The sequence below is a fragment of the Grammomys surdaster genome, unplaced genomic scaffold (genome assembly GCF_004785775.1).
Source record: "Grammomys surdaster isolate TR1022 unplaced genomic scaffold, NIH_TR_1.0 67, whole genome shotgun sequence".
Taxonomy (NCBI): domain Eukaryota; kingdom Metazoa; phylum Chordata; class Mammalia; order Rodentia; family Muridae; genus Grammomys; species Grammomys surdaster.
In genome coordinates this window covers 6,410,264-6,431,658 of record NW_021604569.1, presented here as the reverse complement: position 1 = coordinate 6,431,658, position 21,395 = coordinate 6,410,264, and the positions used below count along the sequence as shown (strand labels likewise).

Sequence of the window (21,395 nt, the reverse complement as noted above, 5' to 3'; positions counted from 1 at the left end):
GGGGGAAAATCCTACAAAAATATCAGTTTAAACATTTAAATATAAAAACTATGCATGTAAAAATTGAAAAATACAGTGTATGGTTTATAAGGAGAGATAAATTGTTCATGTAACCCTTACAATACAAATTACATTATCCTATTTAAGGCCATAGGCAAAAATCACCTGCTAAAACTCATTTAAATCCTCCACTGTTTAATATGGTGGCCACAAGCAACATATGGCTATCATTTCCCGAAAACGTCACACATCATAAGACTGATTCATTTAAACTATACAATTCAACACTTTTTGGTATATTCAGAGTTGTATAATTCCCACAGTCATATCTAGGACAGTTCATCATCTCCAAAGAAACCTAACCAGTCATACCATACCCCCTTCTCTGGACCTGGAGACCTAAGCAACCACTCACCTACTTTCTGTCTTATACATCTGTCCTAATTATGGACATTTTCATATAAATCAAAGCATACATATGTTGACTTTTATGTAACTTCTGTGACACTTAAAATGATGTCAACATTCATTTATGTTGTATTGTTTACCAGTACTGAGTTCCATTTTATTGCAAAATAGTACCTGATGGTAAGGATAGACCATGTTTTATACTCACTCATCAGAGTATGAATATGTGACTTGTGTGTATTCTTTGGCTATGAGGAATGATAATATATGTGACAAGATTTTAAATGAATGTTATTTTACCTTTCTTGGAAATCATTTAATTTTAATACCAAGGAAATAAAACACAAATTTAAAATTTCAGTTTCTTAGTTGTACATTTGAAGTGTCTAATAATCACAGAGTTAACTGGATTTGACAATAACATATAAAACATTTCCATAATCAAAGTTTTTAACGCCGGGCGGTGTTGGCACACGTCTTTAATCCCAGCACTTGGGAGACAGAGACAGGTGGATTTCTGAGTTTGAGGCCAGCCTGGTCTACAGAGTGAGTTCCAGGACAGCCAGGGCTACACAGAGAAACCCTGTTTTGAAAAACAAAAACAAAACAAAACAAAAATCGAACTTTTTATGGAGAGATCTGTTTTAGGATATGTGAAGCCTGGTTCTGAAATACAGCACTGCTTCAGTGTAGTCGTGAGCCAAATAATGATGTCAGTCAAGGACACATCACATACATAATGGAAGTCACTTAAAATTAATTATAATGGAGATGAAAAAAACATATAGCTGAAGAGGAGGTAGGAGAAAAGCAAACACCAGGAAAAAATTAAGACAACTGAGAGCAATGTTGGTCTGGAAAGGAAGCTAGCTTCTAACTCACAAGCTACTCCAGTGGTCATTCTCAGCATTTTGAGTACCTGGGAACATTGGTGGGAGCCATTACTCCTGCCTGTATACATGGGTTTTGTTTTTGAAGTCAAAGTTTTGCTGGCCCTGAAAATGTGACCCTCCAACTTCAGCCTACTGGGACACTAGAATTATTGGTGTGCCACCATGCCCAATTTGTTATTACAAAGGAATTAAAAAACTTTAAAAATTTAAGTTTAAAAAAATTACAACTGGGCGGTGGTGGCGCACGCCTTTAATCCCAGCACTTGGGAGGCAGAGGCAGGTGGATTTCTGAGTTCGAGGCCAGCCTGGTCTACAGAGTGAGTTCCAGGACAGCCAGGGCTACACAGAGAAACCCTGTCTCGAAAAAACCAAAAAAAAAAAAAATTACAATAAGTTAAACATATTATTGAAGAAAGAAAAACATTTTATAAGTCAGTGAGTCATAAAGTCTATAATAGTGGATATTAATGTCTCAGGCTGACTCACTCAGATCAACTTTGGGTTCAGCAATTTCCACTTATCATATGTATCTCATCTAGATCATGCTTTGTGTTTTTGCTGTATGTTGTTATGTCTAGGTATCTTCTATATGAAAGTACTTAGCACTGTGTTACAAAGGCCTACATTATCCAAGTAGATAGGCTTTCAGTTTAGGATCAGTAGATTTCCATAGAGCCCAGATAAACAGCAGGCTGTACTAACCTAGGTTTATGTGAGCACATTCTATTTTGTTTACACAGGCACAAAATGACCTAACGATTCATTTTTCAGACCATATCATCATTCTTATTTTACTTTTAAAATCGTGTGTGTGTGGTTAGGTAGTATTCCTGAACATGTGTGTACAGGTACATGCACATGGGCAGAGGATGCCTCTGGGTATCTTGTTCTTTCTCTCCCTGACTGATTCCCTGGAGCTTTATCTCAGTGAACCTGAAGCTAGGGTAATAGCAGCAAGCCTCAGAGGCTCTCCTGTCTCTAGCTCTCCAGTGCTAAGGTTATAGATAGAGGCACACACACAGTCACGCACACCTTTTGCACGTGTGCTGGGGATTCAAACTCAGACCACGCAACAAGTGCTCTTACCATGAGCCACTGCTTCAGCCCTCATCTCCCCATTCTTAAGCAGGGTCTGACTATAGTTATAAATAATACAGAATGTCCTATATCAGATCAGAACTAGGTAAAGGGCATTTTATGAGTTATACACAAACACACTCACACTCTGTCATATAGATATGTATGTATATGCCTATGTACACATACACACAGAGAGACATAGACTACTACACCTGAGAAACAGCTTTTCTAAGTTTACAGACCATCAAACCTCAATAACACCAATGAGGTCAGAATTTTTTATATGTGTTTCAATTACTGGAAACAGAAAATTTAAAAAGACACATAAAAGATTTGGGATACTTACGCTTTGCCCATAATTTGACGGCTCTTAGGGTAAGTCTAAAGGTTTCTTTATTTGGCACTAAATGCAAAATTTCATCAGTAACTCTACATCCTGAAAAAGAGAAAACATTGATTTTTTCACTAAGGAGTAAAACTCAAGTTAATTCAAATGGTCTCCTAACCTTCAGACTCTCAAATGTTAAAATTTGAATGCTAAGTCAGAATAAATTTAAAATTTTGAAATACATGTGAAAAGGTCTTTTACTTTTGAGAAATCAAAAGAATGTGGGTAAAATCCAATGCTGAAGAACAGATTCGTCTCTTCTACATCTGACTTAATCATAATGCCTCCAAGTTACAAAACTTATTTAATAGAAACCTTTCCACAAAGAAGTGTAATTTGCTATCATATTAAATTAAGAAAAAAAAAAAAAAAGCTGGGCATAGTAGTGCTTGACTTTAATCTCAGTCAGCACTCTGAAGGTAGAGGCAGGTAGATCTCTGAGTTTGAGGCCAGCCTGGTGTAAGAGTGAGTTCCAGGACAGCCAAGGGTACACAGGAAAACCATGTTTCAAACAAACAAACAAACAAAAGTGTAAAGAAAGGAGAATATAAATCAGTGGCTCTCAAACCTGAAGAACTGTGAGGTTAAACCTATTTTTATAAGAAGTCTACGTCTTTCCTTACCATGTTCAGTATGCTAACATTTGCACTGATGGAGCACTGGCGACCACAGTGTTACCTTAGAGGTCTACAAGGCAGTGGCAACAAAGTATACAAGTGTACAATACACTTCACTACTCTCACAGGCTCTGGGTTAAACAAAAGCAAACAAAAGGAAAGAGGTGTGTCATTTCAGCTGTATGCTAAAATAGCCTTATTTTCAAGGAATACAGGGTTGCTAGAAATTATAACTAAAGATAAACAAGGTTACACAACTGGGTATTCAGTAGACAGTCTCTGAAAAATAAACTAAATTCCTTGCCTCAGGGAAAACAATGATACTATTTACTGTGCAGAAGAGGCAAGCTTTCAAGTTAACTTAGTTATAAATCACTTTTATTTACTACTGTGAACCTGATAGCCTATAATGCTTAAAAAACTCATGACAGAACTAGTACTAATATTAATTAATCAATAAAACTTAAAACCCACTTTATAATGAAACCTGTGCTAACATTTGGAAGATAAAAATAACTTTATGAACTAACATTTTCTAAATAGCCGGAGTATGATAGTTAAAGCAAACACCCAAAAAAGAAGAACACAAGAATAATAAAAACAAAAAAACAAGCAAAGGCAAAAAAGGTTATGTTCAAAGGACAAGAGAGATCACTAGATATTAATGTGACAGAATAATTCCATTTCTTCTTACATTTTAACAAGAACAAGATATCAGATAATACCTTAACTATAGAAGCAGATAGGGTAATCTGGATAAAAAGTCCATTTCATATATAAAATTATTGGGCTGGAAAGATGGCTCAGTGGTTAAGAACACTTCCTGATCTTCCAGAGGTCCTAAGTTCAATTCCCAGCAACCACATGGTGGCTAACAACCATCTGTAGTAATGGGGATCTTATGCTCTCTTCTGGTGTGTCTGAAGACAGCGACAGTGTACTCATATACATGAAATATTTATAAAATTATTAATTTACAATTGCTTTTTTATTTCTAGTGAGCTATAAATATTCTAAACATTTTTCATTCATAATATTGTAAATATCGACATATAATCCAGATGAAAAAATATTTTGGGGTTTTCAATAATTTTTTTTTTTTATCTTTTGTAAATATTTAATGCTCCTAAGGTTTTACTGGTTGTCTGAATTATTTAAATTTATATAGATAAAAATGATATAAAGCCTCATGCATAATGATAGCAATAGAGAAATAATAACTTTTCCTTTATATAAACTTGATATTTTAAATTTATGAAAGTTACAAAATATAAGTTCAGCTTATGTTTATCATTAAAAAGTATAAGACCTCCTTTTGTTAACTATTGTACTAAAGTATGTGATAAAACCAACTAATATAAATCTTAATAAACAAATATACAGAGTCTTTCCAAAGACATTGATGTGAGCATTAAGTGAAGAAGAGAGACGTTTTCCAGTTCTGGGGCCTGCCCTGTAATATTCAGTCAAAAAGATTTCAAACATAACATTTTGTAGTTTTAAAGACTCCTCAACTTATTGCAGCCTGGCTTTGAATCCATGACTCCTCCAAACAATGGAAAGATGGGAGGTTTGACAAGCACATGGGGTTCTAATGGAGATCTAACCCAGATTCTTATTTTGGACCTAACCCTAGTCATGGCTTACTCTCTCTATGGAATCAGAGTAGACCAGATGGAAGCAATGGTGCTCTACAGGAATATTCAGAACTTCCAGACCAGCTAACCTCTTCCTAACACCTTATACTCACCTTGCCATCCTCAGTCACCACCCCAAAGGCCAAATCTCCAGTCATTACTTCTGTTTTTCTTTTTTTTTTTTTTTTAAAGATTTATTTATTTCATTTATATGAGTACACTGTAGCTGTCTTCAGACACACCAGAAGAGGGCATCAAATCTCATTACAGATGGTTGTGAGCCACCATGTGGTTGCTGGGATTTGAACTCAGGACCTCTAGAAGAGCAGTCAGTGCTCTTAACCACTGAGCCATCTCTCCAGCCCCCACTTCTGTTTTTCTTGTGCTCCTATTTCAAAGAGTCTATGCTATCTCCCATTGTGGATCTTCCTTTCAATAAACTTCATTGCAATGATTAAACACTGGGGTAGTGTTAGTAGAACTGACTATCTTTAATCTTAATAACAATCTCACTTGGCCATGGGGATTCTCAATAAATCTTAAAGGTTTACAGGGCTGGGCTTCTAAAAACAATATGTTTATGAACCACAATTCTAAACATAATCTTTCAAATAAACTGTGCTTTTCAGAATATTTAAAAATAATTATTATACTATTTCTATAAAGAAAACCATGACTGGTGTAGGTATTTCTGGTGTAGGTGATGGACTGCAAGGTCTCTCACACTAAGCCTGTGCTCTAATACTGAGCTATACTCCTTCCCATTCTCAGTTTTTTAGTTTGCTCAAGTCTTAAAATAGTCCATTAACAATTCTGCAAAAGGGGTCCTGTTGTGGATTTGGTTTAAAGACTTGTATTATGTTAACTGGGTTCCCAAAATTGCACGAGAATCCCGAATGTAAGATGTTGAGGGCCTCTGCCCCCAGTTAGTTCTGATTGGTAAATAAAGTTGCAGGCAGCCAATGGCTGGGCAGGAAAACAGAGGTGAGACTTTAGGATTCCCAGGCAAGGGGATGGAGAGAAGAAAGGATAGAACCACCATGCAGGGGAAGCAGAAAGATCAGGCCTAAGAAGTGCAGGACAGAGAGACAGCCAACATGTAAGAGTCACAAATGGTAGCCCCGGGTAGCTGCAGGCCAGGGTGGACAGGATGAAATATAGGTTTTAGTAAGTAATAATTCAGGAATATTGGAGGGGAGAGTGTGCTAGCCAGGTGGAGCTTAGGGAGTGGTCCTGACATTGAGCTGCTTAGGGCATATTAAAATATAAATATATGTGTTTGTGTCTGTCATTCAGGAATCCAGAGCATTGGGGGGAGTAGTGAGGAACTCCCACTATTGCTGCCGCCAGGGCAATCTTTAGAGCACATTAACCAATTAATCGTCTACAACTACAGGCTCTATTTACCAAATTGTTTTCAAACAAGTATCTAAGATACTTACCATTTAAACTTCGAATGCACCGTATATCAAGGCTTCTCAGGCGAGAGTCATCTCTTAGATCTAAATTATCTGATATGGTTTGTATTGCCAATCTTGCAAAGACTAGATCAATCTTTGGAAAGAGATTAAAAAAAAAGATAAAAAAGAAAAAGATTAGTTTTACTTCTTCCGGTCCATTCTTCCCAACTCCAAACATAAAAAGTTTCACTTATTAGTTTGGGATAGACAGTCTACTAAAACATCAGGAGGCCTATGTAGGTGACCTAATGTGGGAGGAGAATCACTGCACATCTTGAGATAAAGATGGAAGATACAACACACGTTTACTTTTACTCCCTCTTGAAACTCAATTGAGGTACTAGGTAATGTTTTGGTTTAGTTTTCTTTGAGTTTAGGAAACTGAGACAAGAGAAACATCAGCAAAAGTCATGGAGGCTGGAGAGCAAGTGGGCAGATGCTAACAGAGCCAGTGATCTAAAAAAACAGATTTAAGCATTTTATTTGGGAAATAAAAACAGGTAGCTCTGAATAAATACATAAATAAATTTAAAAGAACATTTAGAAAATACAATTAGTATTTTTAGAAATTAAAAACAGGGCAGTGGATAGTACTACAAAGCTTGAAAGACAAGAAAAAAACCAAGAAAAGGAATAAAAATATTAAGATGTGGTTAATTAAGCAATAAAGGAGAATTGTGTGTGCTTTTATTTATTTATTTTAAAAGAAAGCTGTTCTCTGGAGACTCAACACACAAATGTTAGGATTCCATAAAAAAAGACCTGTGTGTAAATAAAGGCAGGAAATCCAAAAGAACTCAATAAAAGTTCCTAGAACTGAAGGCCTTTCCAGTCTAAAAGAAGGCTATTACATGCCAAGTACTCAATTAAAAACACAAACCAAAGCTTATTATCATCATGAATTCTACAAGTATGAAGACAAAATAAAAAACAAAACAAAACAACTAAATAAAACAAGAGACAAAACTGGCCATATATACAAAGAAGGAGTCAAAATAATAATATGCTTTTCTACAGCACAGAGGCCACAAGACAACACAGGCCTTTAGAGAATGTAAAAACTCATTTCCTACCTAGAATGATGCACTCAGCAAAATTATGAATTCTGTGTTTTTTAAGCATGCAAGATAAAAAGAAAACAAATTCTTATTTAGGCATCCAATGGTTGAGCTCCAGTTAAAATGGTAGTATATCAAGAAAGAAGGAAATTCTAGAGTAGGGAGAGCAAGTTCCATGAAGATCATAGCAAGACTGACAGGATGACAGCTGTGCACAAACAATGGGCAACACTCAGCTAAGTACAGGGCGAAGACCCAGCAGACTTTTCCTCAAGATGCTGATGACTCTTAGCTTAAAGGAGATTATAACAACCATAGAAGACTGGGTTTAAATTAGACATAAGTATAACAACCAAACAGAACTGAATAGTCACTAACTCCCGAAGGAAAAAACTGTTCTAGAGCAAAGGAATTGTAATAAGTCAGTACACTCAGTACTGAGCTTTGAACATTGTTTTTAAGATAATAATGTAAACAGAACACTGCTCCAAACAAAATTATAATAGTGCAATTATTTTAGATGAATATAGGAATGAGAAAGTTTATGTACAAAAAGCATGAGGAAAGAAATGGAGGTCTGTAACTTTTCCATGATGAGTGGTCAAGAAAAACAAAAAAAAGGTGAAAAGACTACTATTTAATTCTTTAAACTGTAGTTAGTACCAGGCAAGCACTCAGGAGACCAGCTAGAGTTACATATGAGATTACTTCAAAACCCAAGCCTAAAACGAAAACCAAACCAAATAAAATGTGCCCATGCCAAGTCTGATTTTGAAACAAAACTTATACATTAAATATTTCAATTGCAAAATTAAAAATATATTAAACACTTACTTCAATACCATCAAATTCAAATTTTATAACAGGTACAAAAGCATCCTCTACAGCCTATAAAAGAGGAAGACAAAAAAAAATAACACACAGGTTAGCCTTTTATTCAGGTCACACACATAAGTCTCTGTGTCTGCTATTTAACTTACCCTGTTAAGAATATCTGTCAGAAACTGGAAAGCAGAACTGTTGTTATCTTGATATTATTTCTGGAGTCTTAAATTGAAAATTGATTATTTACAAAAAGTATTAAGTGTATACTGTATGGTGACCCAGTCATGCAGTCCTGGTACTCAGGAGACAGATTGAAAGTTCAAGGTCATTGTTGGCTACACATTCAGTTTGAGCCTAGTCTGCATGAGACTCCTTAAAAAGGTTTACAAAAAGCATTAGTGTAAAATTTAAAAAAAATATTTATGAAACACGTGTGCTGGGGGCTGGCTCAGTACTTGACCTGCAGACCTGAGATTAGAGTTCAATCCACAGATTCTAACGCTAGGCACAATGGTGCATTAGAGAGGAAGCAGGATTCCAGGGCTTACCGAGCAGTAAGGGTACCCTTGTTAGTGATTCTAGACCAATGAGAGGCTGTGTCTGACAGAAGGTAGACAATGTCTTGAGGATGATACCTAAGTTGTCCCTGTGGCCTCCAAAAGCACACACACCCAAGTGTATGATAACCTCCACACACTTACAAATACGTACATACAAAATTATGCTGTTAGAACTGAGATCAGTGTTTCATAGTTTGCTAGAATGTAAATGTTACTTGTCAAATGAAGGGCTAGATATACACAGTCATTAACTGAACCTCACACATGTCACCCACAACTGGCTATACATCAATCACTTATCAGATATTACAGTGAGTGGTCGGATCCTCAAAACTATCTTATGAATGTTATCACCAATTCTCTACTTTCATAGATGGGAAACCAAGCTCAGACAGACGTGCCTACAGAGCTATAAAATCGATGTTCCTGATTCCTATGCGTGATATTAACAAGAGACAACAACTTAAGAGATATATCAATAATTTTAAGTCCTTGCTTTTATAGCTGTTTCTATGTTCAAAATATTAGATGTCAAAAGATACTTACTCTTAAGTTTCTAATGCCATCTTGATGTTTCAATTTTTCAAAAAAGGACTGAAAAAAATCTGATCTCTCCACATGTCTTGGGGCTACACAAAGTGCATCAATATCAGCTCCTACAAAAATAAAATTATTTCTTATTAAGAATGATAAATTAGTGGTGGCGCACGCCTTTAATCCCAGCACTTGGGAGGCAGAGGCAGGTGGATTTCTGAGTTCGAGGCCAGCCTGGTCTACAGAGTGAGTTCCAGGACAGCCAGGACTACACAGAGAAACCCTGTCTCAAAAACCAAAAAAACAAAAAACAAAAAAGAATGATAAATTATATTTTCATTAAAATTCACATAAACATAAATATGGATTAGGTATGAAAGATGAGTATAAGATAATGCTAACAATATTTATTAGTGGTAGTAAGATACGACTCGCTAACTGCAAACAAGTAAAATGATTTCCTAAAAATTCTTATTGCTAGAACATAACTAAAAAGCAATTACCTTTGGTGTGCACTCCAAGCCTGTAAGATCCAAATGTGAAAATTTTACCACCAACAGTAGCCACAACAGAAGGTGGAAGATTCTAAAATAAAGCAAAAGACATTCAATCATTTAAGTTATTTTGCATAAAGAACACCAAAAAGTTTGCAGTCTTTTACTGCACAACTAATACACTGTACATTTATCAATCCTCTTAAAGAGATGTGTAAAATCACTTTAAGGCTCCTTTAAGGAACTCAACTATCAAACTAAGAAACTGCAGCTCTTTCCAGTAAAAGTCTCAGCCAATCCCCATCTTCCCCTTAGTTTTTGTTACATGCATATTTAATTGTTTGATTTTAGCTTTTTAGCCTTCTTCAAGAATGAAGTCATTCTTGATGGGAACATTTTATGAGAACAAATGGAAAGACTTCACTTTTATTTCTCTGATTGTTTTATAATTAAAAAGCTACTTTTTAACCTCTTTCTAGGGCCAATTCCAAGTGCTTATTAGATATTTCTTGTATTCTGATTACTTAATACCCATGCTTTAAACATTCTTCTATGGTAAAAGCGAGATAGCCCTTCTAATTCATTATCTTTGTTCCCCAATGGCATTATTGTCCCAACGAACATTAGTATCCTTTTATGGATGAGTTTTCTGTGTTTGAGACAGGGCTCCCTGTAGCTCAGACTGGCTTGAAGCAAACTTCTAACATTCCAGTCTCCACTTCCCAAGTGCTGGGATCACAGGCCAGCACTACCACAGCCAGTTTCATTTATAAATTTTTAGTTTACATTCCTCACATTTGTTGCTTCCCTTGTCAACTCCTACTCCCCTTATTCTTGAGTTTATAATAGATATTATCCAAAATTACACACTTGCCCCAGTCTTCTCTTACTATTTTAAATACTCACCTATTCTATTTAATGAGCCACCTGCATAAAGCCAACCACCAGTGCATTCTTCCTCAACTACTAAAATAACAATTCTTGGGCCTGCTACTAAAAATCTCCACAATGTGCTCCTATGGTCTTCCTTTCTCAAGTTTAAACTGCCAATTTATTTCATGATCTAACCTCCTTTCCACATCACTTGTCACTGTCTCTCCCTTGAACACTCACTTTCTTATCCCATCAGTACCTTAATACTATACACTTTTTTTTTATTGTATGCATGTTTTACCCAAATGTATGTGTGTCTGTTCAACACCTGTGTGGCTGGTCCCTGTGGAGGTCAGAAGAGGGAATCGGCTACCCTGGAAGAGGAGTTACAGGTGGCTGTGAGCCACGGTAGGGTGCTGGGAATTGAACCAGGGTCCTATGGATATTTTCTTTACTTACATTTCAATTGTTTTCCCCTTTCCAGGTCTCCCCTTCAGAAACCCTCTATCCCGTCCCCCTTCCCCCTGCCTCTAGGAGGGTACTCCCCCACCCACCCACTCCCATCTTCCCATCCTGGCATTCCCCTACACTGGGCCATAGTAACCAAGGTCAAGTCAAGTGTCTTTGTTGACCACTCTTTACCTCATTCTTTTTTTGACAGGGTCTCTCACTGACCCTGAAGTTGAGGTTAAAGAGTATGGTGTCATATTTAGATGTCTATTTTTCTTTCTCTCTACCTCTCCCTCCCTCTCCCTTTCCTTCTCTCTATCCCTCTCTCCTTCTTTCCCTCCCTCCCTCCCTCTCTCCCTCCCTCCCTCCCTCCCTATATCTACCTACCTACCTATCTACCTATTTTGCTTGTTTGTTTGTTTTTATTTGAGATAAGGTCTGTCTATGTCCTGGCTACCCTTTGTAGCTTTGTAGACCAGGCCAGGCTTGAAGTTATAGAGCTTTACTTGCTTCTGCCTCCCAAGTCCTGGGATTAACAGCATGCACCACCATGCCCAGCCTTACCCATTTATTTTTAATCAGGGTCTTGGGATTTGAACTCAGGTCCTCATGCTAGTGTGGCAAGCACTATATCAACCAAGCTCTCTTTCCAGAAATATCTTTTTAATATGTAACTCTCAGGTCTTCAACTATACTTAAAAACTTGTCAGAGGTGAGAACTGGATCTGCTACTCTCCTTTATCTCTCCATCCACAGTTCTAGATTGCTGGTGATTAATCTGAATAAAATTACCTGTACAAGACAGTTATTTCCTCTGTTTAATGCATATTAATGTTTCAAGAGTCTCACAATTTTAGCTAGAAAGGAGCCAATAAAATTATTAAGACTCACATTAATAAAAAAGATAAATAAGCCAGACCATTAAAAAATTTTCATTTTACTTTCCATGTTGGGAAAAAAAGAGTAAGAATCCTTGCTGGGTATGGTGGTAGGAAATGCCTTTAATCCTAGCACTTGAAGGGAGTCAGTCACAGGCAGTCTGTGAGTTTATGGCCAGCATGGTCTACAATAGAGAGTTCTGCAACAGTTGGAGTGATATAGTTAGACCCTGCCTTAAAAAGAAAAGTATGATCCATGGATTTTTTTTTTTATGAGAAGTGATATTATAGTACACAGTATTTTTTTATACAGCTACAAAATTTAAGATTATTTTATCTGTGAAAAATACTGGAATACCTCAACAATTATCAAATGAACTTTGACTTAGCTTAAATCCTTCAGTTATTTATTTTCCAAATTAGAATATTCATGGCCGGGGAGTGGTGGTGCATGCCTTTAGTCCCAGCACCTGGGAGGCAGAGGCAGGCGGATTTCTGAGTTCAAGGCCAGCCTGGTCTACAGAGTGAGTTCCAGGACAGCCAGGACTACACAGAGAAACCCTGAAACAAAAAAAAAAAAAAAAAAAAAAAACCAAAAAAACTGGTTACTTTATCTGCTCGATAGCTGTTATAATTGAATTTTTGATTACTCATGACTAGCGTTTTACCTCCATAATCTACAGTATCCAACAACCTTAGCTACTGATATTACCCTTCTTGATGGATCAGAAATGAGCTAGATATCCTTTTGGCAACAAAAGTAAATAACATAAAGATTAGATTAAATTTAATGACTTAAGTCTAATTCTTTAATGGCTCATTACCTTATTCTAAGTCTAAAGAATCAACCTTACAAATTCATCGTAACTATAAGACAGAGTTGTAAAAGAGAAGAATTCTCTTAGGAAAATTCTAATAGAAAATACTGAGATACTTTAAACTGAGTACTATTAAGGGAAGAGATGAGAATACTGTATGAACAAACAAAACTGCTTAAACTCCAAGAGTTAGGGACACTTGGTGACTAGACAAATGGTTTAACATGAGTAGTGTTTCCTCAAGATCCCATGGTGACAGGCTTGGTCCTAGGATGGCAGTATGGACCTTAGAGGCTAGGTGACTTGGACTGGGATGTGGGAGGACCCTAGGTCACAGGGGTATGTCTTCAAAGGGGATGCTGTTGGATTCCACTGGTTATTTCCTAGGTGGAGTGTGACACTTGCTCTGACCCTCACTCCACTCCTTTACAGCCTGCTGTTGTCCTGCCTCTCACTACCACCCCAGCTCGAAACTTCAGCGCTATCTCAACTTGGACCTGAACCTCCAGTGCTGTTTGCTATCTTAATCTTTTCTCCCTAAGTAGTCTATCTTAGGAATTAGTTATAGGGATAAAAAGCTAATAAAACCTTTTACCACCTAGTTGAACATGCTCAATCTCATCCTAGTACAGTCAGTAAAATATTCACCTAACAATAAAGAAAACTCACAATCCAAAACCCTCTAAAAAGGCAGAAAACCAGGTAAGTTCCACGAGGAAAATACTGCATAATTATGAACCAAGACTTGCAAATTTTTATGTCTGAGGGGCCACACAAGTGCAATGAAGAGATCTGCACACAGGAAACACAAATAAATGGCAGTCACCCATGTCATGAAAACAGAGGTCCCGGGGCCATGGAGTGCTGGAGAACAGGAACCTGATCTCAGTCAAGCCTCTCTATGTGTGCTCTAAAGCAAGCCCAGTGCTGTCAGATGGGATACATTGTAAATCTAATGTCTGCTTTTTAAAGTAAAATCTGAAACTGAAAACTCTGGCCTGGTACATGTGAGTCAAACTAGACATTTTTATAAGCTTGCTGCTACAATTGGGTATTTCTGGGTGAAAACCTCATTTACTTAGAAATCCAGTTGTTTAGACCATTTTATTCTCAAATGTGTCAGAGAGCCTGTTTTTGTTGTTAATGACGTTCAGTTTGGAAGCCAGTAGCTAACTTAATGTAAACCAAAATGGAGAGCTACAAAATTGTAATACCTATTTAAAATGAAATGTTTCTATAATGATTTTGATATAATTGTAAGATATGAAAGTCAAAATTAATAGATTGAACCTGTATTTCATTTGCTTACAACCTGGCACATACTACTATTCTGCGAAAAGACAATTACGACAAATGAAAAGAAAACTGCCCTTTGCAAGCAAGGCAAAAAAGCATCCTTCCAAAGATACAAAAGTAGACCGCTATATACTGTATAAGGTTATATTATTCAGAAATGCAGCATTTATTTTAAAGTATTTCAGATAATTCAAATCTTACACATCATTGCTAGAATGAAATGACTGAAATACAAAACAGTTAGTTAATTCTATGCAGTTTTGATCTTACCTTACTTTCACTGATATCAGAAATCCATTCTTTTACTAAATTGTTCAATTTACCAAGAACAACCAGCCTATAATAAAAGATGAGAACTTTAAACTTTTAAGACAAAAACAAAAACTAAACAACATTAAAGAAATAAGCACACAGGTAGAAACCTTATGTTGCTGCTACATTAAATCCATTATATACACACACACACACACACACACACACATATGTGTCCATGCTATCACATCTGTTGATACACTGCACATCTGGGAGAGCTAAGAGTGCCAGACATGATAAATGTGATGATAATAGTTTGGTCTTTGAATTGTCTTCAAAAATTAAAAAACCCAATAAAAATCACCAAGTTACCTTCAATTAGGCTACAGAGGCAAACTGAATTGTCAACTCTGGTTTACAACAGAATTACATCAATTCATTGTGATATTAGAGACTAGCATTCTCTCTCACTGATACACATGGGGTTTTGAATAATTAAAATAGGTTAGTTAATTACTGGCTAATTTTTATGAAATAGTACATAACTAATGCAGTTTGGTATTATTAAACTTAAAACCAATGGTATAAACACTCATATTAAAAATTAACAATAAAAAAAGAGATGAGTTTAGGTATCCTATAAATGGAAAACTATCTCCTGATTCTTCCAAACTTGCTTTCATCTCAGTCTTCCTCAGAAAATGGAATTCCATCTAGTAAGATGCAGGTACTGAAAATCTTGAGACTCATCTTTGGAAACTACCTCTACTTGTCATAAAAGAACTCTACCTTAATACATCTAGACTATACTATTATTTCCACTGATATCCAGATTTCGGGTATCATTATTTCCAACCTGAGTTGTTATAATGACCTTTTAACTCATCTGTCTGCTTCTGCTCTTGTCCTTCGACCCCCACTTCCCTTTTACACTATTCCCAACACAATGGCCAGAGTAACTGCTAAAACATGGGTCAGATCATGCCAATCTCCTTCTCAAAACCCTAACAAGTTCAATTTCCAAAATCTTATAGTGCCTTATAAGGTGCCCTTGTCCTAAGCTCCTTCCTACTCCTCAAATATACCAACTACACACTCACCCTAGACTGTCTGCCCAGAACACAATTCCTTCAAACATCCACATGGCTCCCTTCCTTTAAATGAGGTCTTCTCTAAAGACTTCTACCCTCAAATTAATTTTCCCACAAGTACTGAGTCATGTTTAACACTGTACTTATTTGACAGTTAAGTCTCTTTTTTAATCCATATTAAAAATGTAAGTTCCAAGAGAGCTAAGATTTTTTCTTGGGGGGGGCATTTTTATACACCTAGGCAGTGATCACTGGGCATTCAATATGTATGAATTAATGATTAAATAGTATAATGTAAAAATATTTTATAGTTTCATTGGCATACCTGTGGTTTAATTCTTCTTCATCTTCAAATACTCCAAATGGTTTCATGGCATCAATTAATTTCTGTGTATAAATATGATCAATTTCTTTAGGACATGCCAAACTAATCGGAGAGGTAATTCCATAATGCTTTTGTTGACGCTGGCTGTCCAGCATAGTGTTTCTGTTCAAGAAAAAAGAAATAGTGAAAAAATGTAAAGTATCATTTCATATGGACACAGTGAACCTCTTAAGTTATTTGAGCCACCTTAAAAGTTTGTAGGACATTACCAAAGAAGTCATTAAAAAAAAAAAAAAGGAAAAAAAAAAGGAAAGGTGGGTATTCTGTCTTTATGAAGTGTTTTTCATACAGCTTCCAGCTTCCATGGTCAGGATGTCTTTTCAAGCCCAAAGCAGTAAGTATGTCTTGGCATCAAGACAACTGTATCAACACCATTCAATTCAAATGCAAAAAGCCTGAATAGGCTCTATGCCAGGGCTCCCTCTACTATTCCCTACAGGCTGAGTCAAGTACCATCTAGGTTATGGAATCTTTGAAAAGCAGTCAAACACTTGAAAGACACTATTAGTAAAACAATGGTCTTCCTAAAAATAAGGGAACAAAACATCCCATCATAAGGTCCTTAGGACATAATCTAACCTTAAAAAGAAACTTCATCTAGTCCTTGGGAAACCTACATTCACAAACATCTTTTCCTGAAACCAGAGTTTACAGTTCTGACACTTAGTGACTGTACTTAGTATTCTCTTCATTTTAGACTGGAACTCATACCATTTTCACACTGAATAATTGTCAAATTCTTTACATTAAATAGCATACTTTGAAGGATACAAGTGACCCTTAATTACCTTTAGCCAGCATAAAATTACAATCTTGGATAAAGCACAACAGAATTTTTGACTACATCTATGACTAAAAGATGTGGGGTAAATTTTGTTGCAAAAGTAAGAATGAGTATATACTCACAACCTAACCATCTTTCTTCATATTTGCATAAAGAACTATTCATAACAGTAAGAATATAATCTCAAAATAAAAGGCAGTCTTTTAATGAGTAAATTAGCTCTTTAAAGGACAGGCATAGTGGCTCATGCCTCTATTCCCTTCATTCAGAAGGCTAAAGTAGAAGAATCTGAGTTCAAAGTCTGGGCTACATAGCAACACCTTCTCACCAAAGAAAGGTATATAATTGAATACTAGGATTTCTTTCTTCTTGAGACAGTGTCTCACTATATAACTCTGTCCTGGAACTTACCAGGCTGGCCTTGAACTCAGAGATCTGCCTGCCTGTGCCTCATGGGGTTAGGATTAAAGGTCTGTGTTATCATGCCTGGCTCTATGATTAATTCTAATATTCTATAGCACAGTAGAGCACCTGTGATAAATAATAATTACAGTGTACATATTTATATAAGTAATCAGTAAATGCAATAGACAAGTCAATTACTTTAAACTAATCACTGTATAATTATGTGCAGCATATCAATTTAAATTTTAAACACCACAAAAATATAACAGTGGTTAATTTTTTTGCATTTTAACTGCTTAAAAATTGGCTTGGGGTTAGAGACATACCTCAGTGACAAACTGTTTCATGTGTAGGGCCCTGAGTTCCATCTCTGAACAAAAAACGAACTAACAAAACAACAGTGGCTCATTACTAGTAAGTCCACAAACTAAGACATATTTTTTCAGCTAGAGGCTTTATGGGATGGGAGAAAGAAAGGATAATACAGAAGATAAGATAGCTTAGCCAGGTTTGGTGGCACAAGGTCTAACCCTAGCAGTCCGGAGGTAGAGGCAGAAGGAAGATCATGGCCAGTTTGGATCATGTGAAACCTCATCTCAAGAAACAGCCTATATACCTTTGAAATGACTTAATGAAAAATAAGGGAGTATTTAAAAAAAAAAAACAACTTTAACTTATCTCCCATTTTTATCTTTATCTAACTGAAGTTAAATAAAACTTCAATTAATTATTTCAAGTTGTATTTCTCCTTAAAGAGACACACACACATATATCTTTGAGAGAGAGATAAGGTTGTCTGGGCAGGTTTGTTTGTGATAAATACTGGCACTGATCGATTTTCACATAATCAATCCCAACAGGAACTCTGAGAAGTAGGTCTCAAAAAGTGCTATGAATTTCACTTACAAGGAAAAACCTTACAGAAATTTTACTGCAGGTACAAAGATAGGTAAATAGAATGTTCATTTCACTCTATAAAAAACTTTTAAATAACCCAAAATAGTCACTATGGGTACTACACTGGGCTGTGTTTATAAACAGAATATATTAGTTAATAAAAATTAATTAGAAATGAAAATATTAACATAGAGAAAGGTCAGAGAGAACATGTTCTAAAGATCCAGTCTGCAGAGTAGTAACTGATAACACCCTATAAACAGTTTAAAACAGGTACAATGGGTTATGGACACAGGAATATGTAGCATCAACATTAAAAATGCAGCAACAAGAAACACCAAATTCAGTACTCTGGGGCCTTGGAAGAGCGTTGTGAATGTAACCAGAGAAGGGATAAGCGAGTCTTCAGATGTATTGGAATGCTTGACTTCTTTTAAAGAGGAAAAATTAAAGAGGTAAGAACACACCCCATGTTAGTCTTTGGGGAAAATGGGTGGTGGCTACACAAATGGTGTTTTTGTTTTTCTATGCATGTTTCTGTATGTTTGAATTATTTCCAGATAAAGTGAAAGGTAAGAAATTGTAATAAATTCTTGGCAAGTACAGAAACTGCTTCTGACTTATCAAGTGTGAGCAGGGGATACACACAGCCCGGTAGATACTGTGGGTCGGTGGGAAGGAACAGAGTGGAAGGTTTAGCCTTTCTCATAGTGCAACCGCAAACCTACGGGCTCCGCTAGGTCAGTCCCTCTCTGAAAGACCTGAAAGACAGCGGGTCCGGCCGGGAGGAGGGGAGGCAGGGGGATGGTATTTGCGCCAATGCAGACAGGAGCAGACGGGCTCAGACACGGCTGGGGCAGGAGAGTGACCGACCGTTTTTCTCCTCAGCCACACGCGCCTTTCCCCCTCATCCTGGTATGGGGGCGTCCTCTGAGGCGGGCGGCGGGGGGCTGACGGCGACTCCCGGATCCCCGCAGCGCAGCCAGGTGAGCCGCGGATAGGGGAGGTGCCCTTGCGGAGTGGCGGGCAGCGGAAAGCAGAGGTCCCGGCCGGCTGCGCAGGGTGCCAGGCGCAGGGCTGGAAGCCGCGGGGCTGCCCACCTCAGCGCACCTCTCTCCACCTCGCCCTCAACCGCCGCCCCCACTTACGCAGACATCTCTTTCATCGCTTCCTGCGTCTCTCTCCAGCGAGTGTCTTTCGCTTTGGGGTCCTGTTCTTGCCGTCTCTTCCTTCCTCTGTCCACGTCCCTTCGCTCGCTTGTAGCTCGCTTGCTCGCTCACTTCCCCACTCTCTACAGCCGAGGCATTCAACCGAGTAGTGAAAACACCACAAAACCGGCTCTATTTATGACAATACAGCGCGGCCGCCGCCAATATGGCGCTACTTCCCAGGCTGCCTCTCGCCCTCCGCGGCCCCGCCCCTGGAGCCCTGGGCCCGCCCTCGGCCACACCCCCAGCTTTGAGCTCCCGGGGCCCGCCTACCTCAAGTGTGCACGCTTGCAGCAAACGCGGCTGTCAGAGAGTGTCAAGTCGCCTGCCTGATCTGTGGGGTTGTCAATTCAGGCAAACCTCTGGAAAGGTTATTTGTCAATTTTCCCTTGTTTTTGCAATAAAAACATCTAGAAAAGACCACCGCTTTCCCTAACACCGTATTGACTGTTCCGTTATCCCACATCTTAAAGTCATATACATAATCAGTACTCATTGAGAAGATTTTTGTCGCCGAGCGTCACACCCAAGGTGCGACTTTAACACAGCCATTCCAGAAGAAAGCTTATAAATAAGTCAGCCTAACTTGTATCCTTTTCCCCTCTCAAGTACAACCTCCAAGCCCCGATTTACGACTTTGTGACATTTAGCTGAGAGGCTGAACATAATTGCTACCAGTTAGCCGTAGGATAAACCCAAGGATTTCCACCCCTCTCCCCCCAAACCCTCTCATTTTCAAATAGTAAAAAAATCATGTTCTATGTGATTATGATGCTGAAAACGAGGGAGAAAGTGACCAATGTTTAAATGTTAAAGAATAAAAGTAATTTCAAACTATGTCTTTCCGCCCCCTCTGGAGTCAAGCACGCTAGTTTGGGGAATGTGACTCAGTCACAGGAAAGGAGGTTTCTTACTAAATTATTCATTTATTCACTCATAATATTTACTGAAAATATGGTCTGTCAGTTTGTTTATACTCCATGTTCTTTCTGATGCATAAAAGTAGATCTATTGTTTAACCTCATGTTTAATCTCAGCAAGTTCAGAGTTTCCCTATCAAAAGGTAGAGAAAAACTTCAGATATGAGTGATATTCTTCTGCTCCAGAAGCATATATCACACACGGTAGAAACTAGATTCCTACCCTCAAGAGTTTATTATCTAGTGGATGAGAACATATATCCACGGACTGTTTAAATACAGATGGGGTCCACTTGTCATTGGGGGACCAAAAGAGGACCATCTAAACTCGGAAAGTCACTAATAGCTTACTAAAAGAATGGATTCTGTATGTTAGCAGGATTTGGGAGTAGAGATTTTGTAGGTCAGGAGAAGACAAAGTCGAGTCCAGGAGGTATAGGGTGGTAGCTAGAAACGGGTTGATTCAAAGCAGACCCACGCTTGTCATTTGCTAGCTTTGTGACCTCTAGAACGTTAAAATAAAATTTAGGTTAATCTTGAACTTTTTCTTTAAGAAAAAAAATTAAACTACATTTACTTTATCCTGCAGGGGAGTCAGAGAATGACTTCTGGGAGTCTGTTCTCTCTTTTCACCATTTGAGGCTCAGGGATCAAAATTAGTTCCTCAGGTTTGGGGGCAAACGGCTTTATCTACTGAGCCTTATTCATAGTCAACTTTTAACTTTTGAAATACTTTACTATGCCTATCTGATAAGAACACTTTGCTACACAACCACAATCTTTCTATGCTCAGGCACCATTGATAGTTATCAGGAGGAGGAGTGACACCCAAGCCTTGCAATTCTTAAAAGCCCCTTAGCTTGCTTTCTCTCAACTTTGCTCTTCATTGTGAATTTTGGAGGATGCTTTCCAGCATCTTCTACCTTCACCCAGTTTATTGTTCCCTCAAAGAGGAAAGCTTGCCTTCTGTGGTTCAGTTTTATTTTACTACCCAGTTCCTTCAGCACTGAACGTTAGCATTCGTCTCTGGTTTCTAATGTAAAGTCCCTGTTGCTGGTAGAGTTGTAGTCAATTTTCCAGATCCACAAACTATATCTTCAGATTCAACCAACTGAATTGAATCTTCAGATTCAATTCTTGTATTTTAATTATTTAAGATAAAACTCTATCCACATTGAAGATGT

General features: G+C 37.5%; 1 protein-coding gene across 2 annotated transcripts in view; it reads right to left on the bottom strand.

The window, feature by feature from the left end:
• The window catches only part of Papolg (poly(A) polymerase gamma), a 41,239-nt gene extending 21,752 nt beyond the window's left edge, over positions 1 to 19,487 (bottom strand). Inside the window, exons 1-8 of one of the 2 annotated variants that reach the window (XM_028778055.1) lie at positions 19,232 to 19,487; positions 15,938 to 16,099; positions 14,540 to 14,606; positions 9,964 to 10,045; positions 9,473 to 9,582; positions 8,376 to 8,429; positions 6,466 to 6,577; positions 2,728 to 2,817 (exon numbers count right to left, since the gene is read on the bottom strand). In XM_028778055.1, coding sequence (XP_028633888.1) covers positions 2,728 to 2,817; positions 6,466 to 6,577; positions 8,376 to 8,429; positions 9,473 to 9,582; positions 9,964 to 10,045; positions 14,540 to 14,606; positions 15,938 to 16,099; positions 19,232 to 19,248 — 694 coding nt within the window. In that variant the 5' untranslated portion in view covers positions 19,249 to 19,487. The remainder of the gene's footprint in view (positions 1 to 2,727; positions 2,818 to 6,465; positions 6,578 to 8,375; positions 8,430 to 9,472; positions 9,583 to 9,963; positions 10,046 to 14,539; positions 14,607 to 15,937; positions 16,100 to 19,231) is intronic. The other variant, XM_028778063.1, reaches the window with a different exon arrangement.
• Positions 19,488 to 21,395: the final 1,908 nt, after the last annotated feature.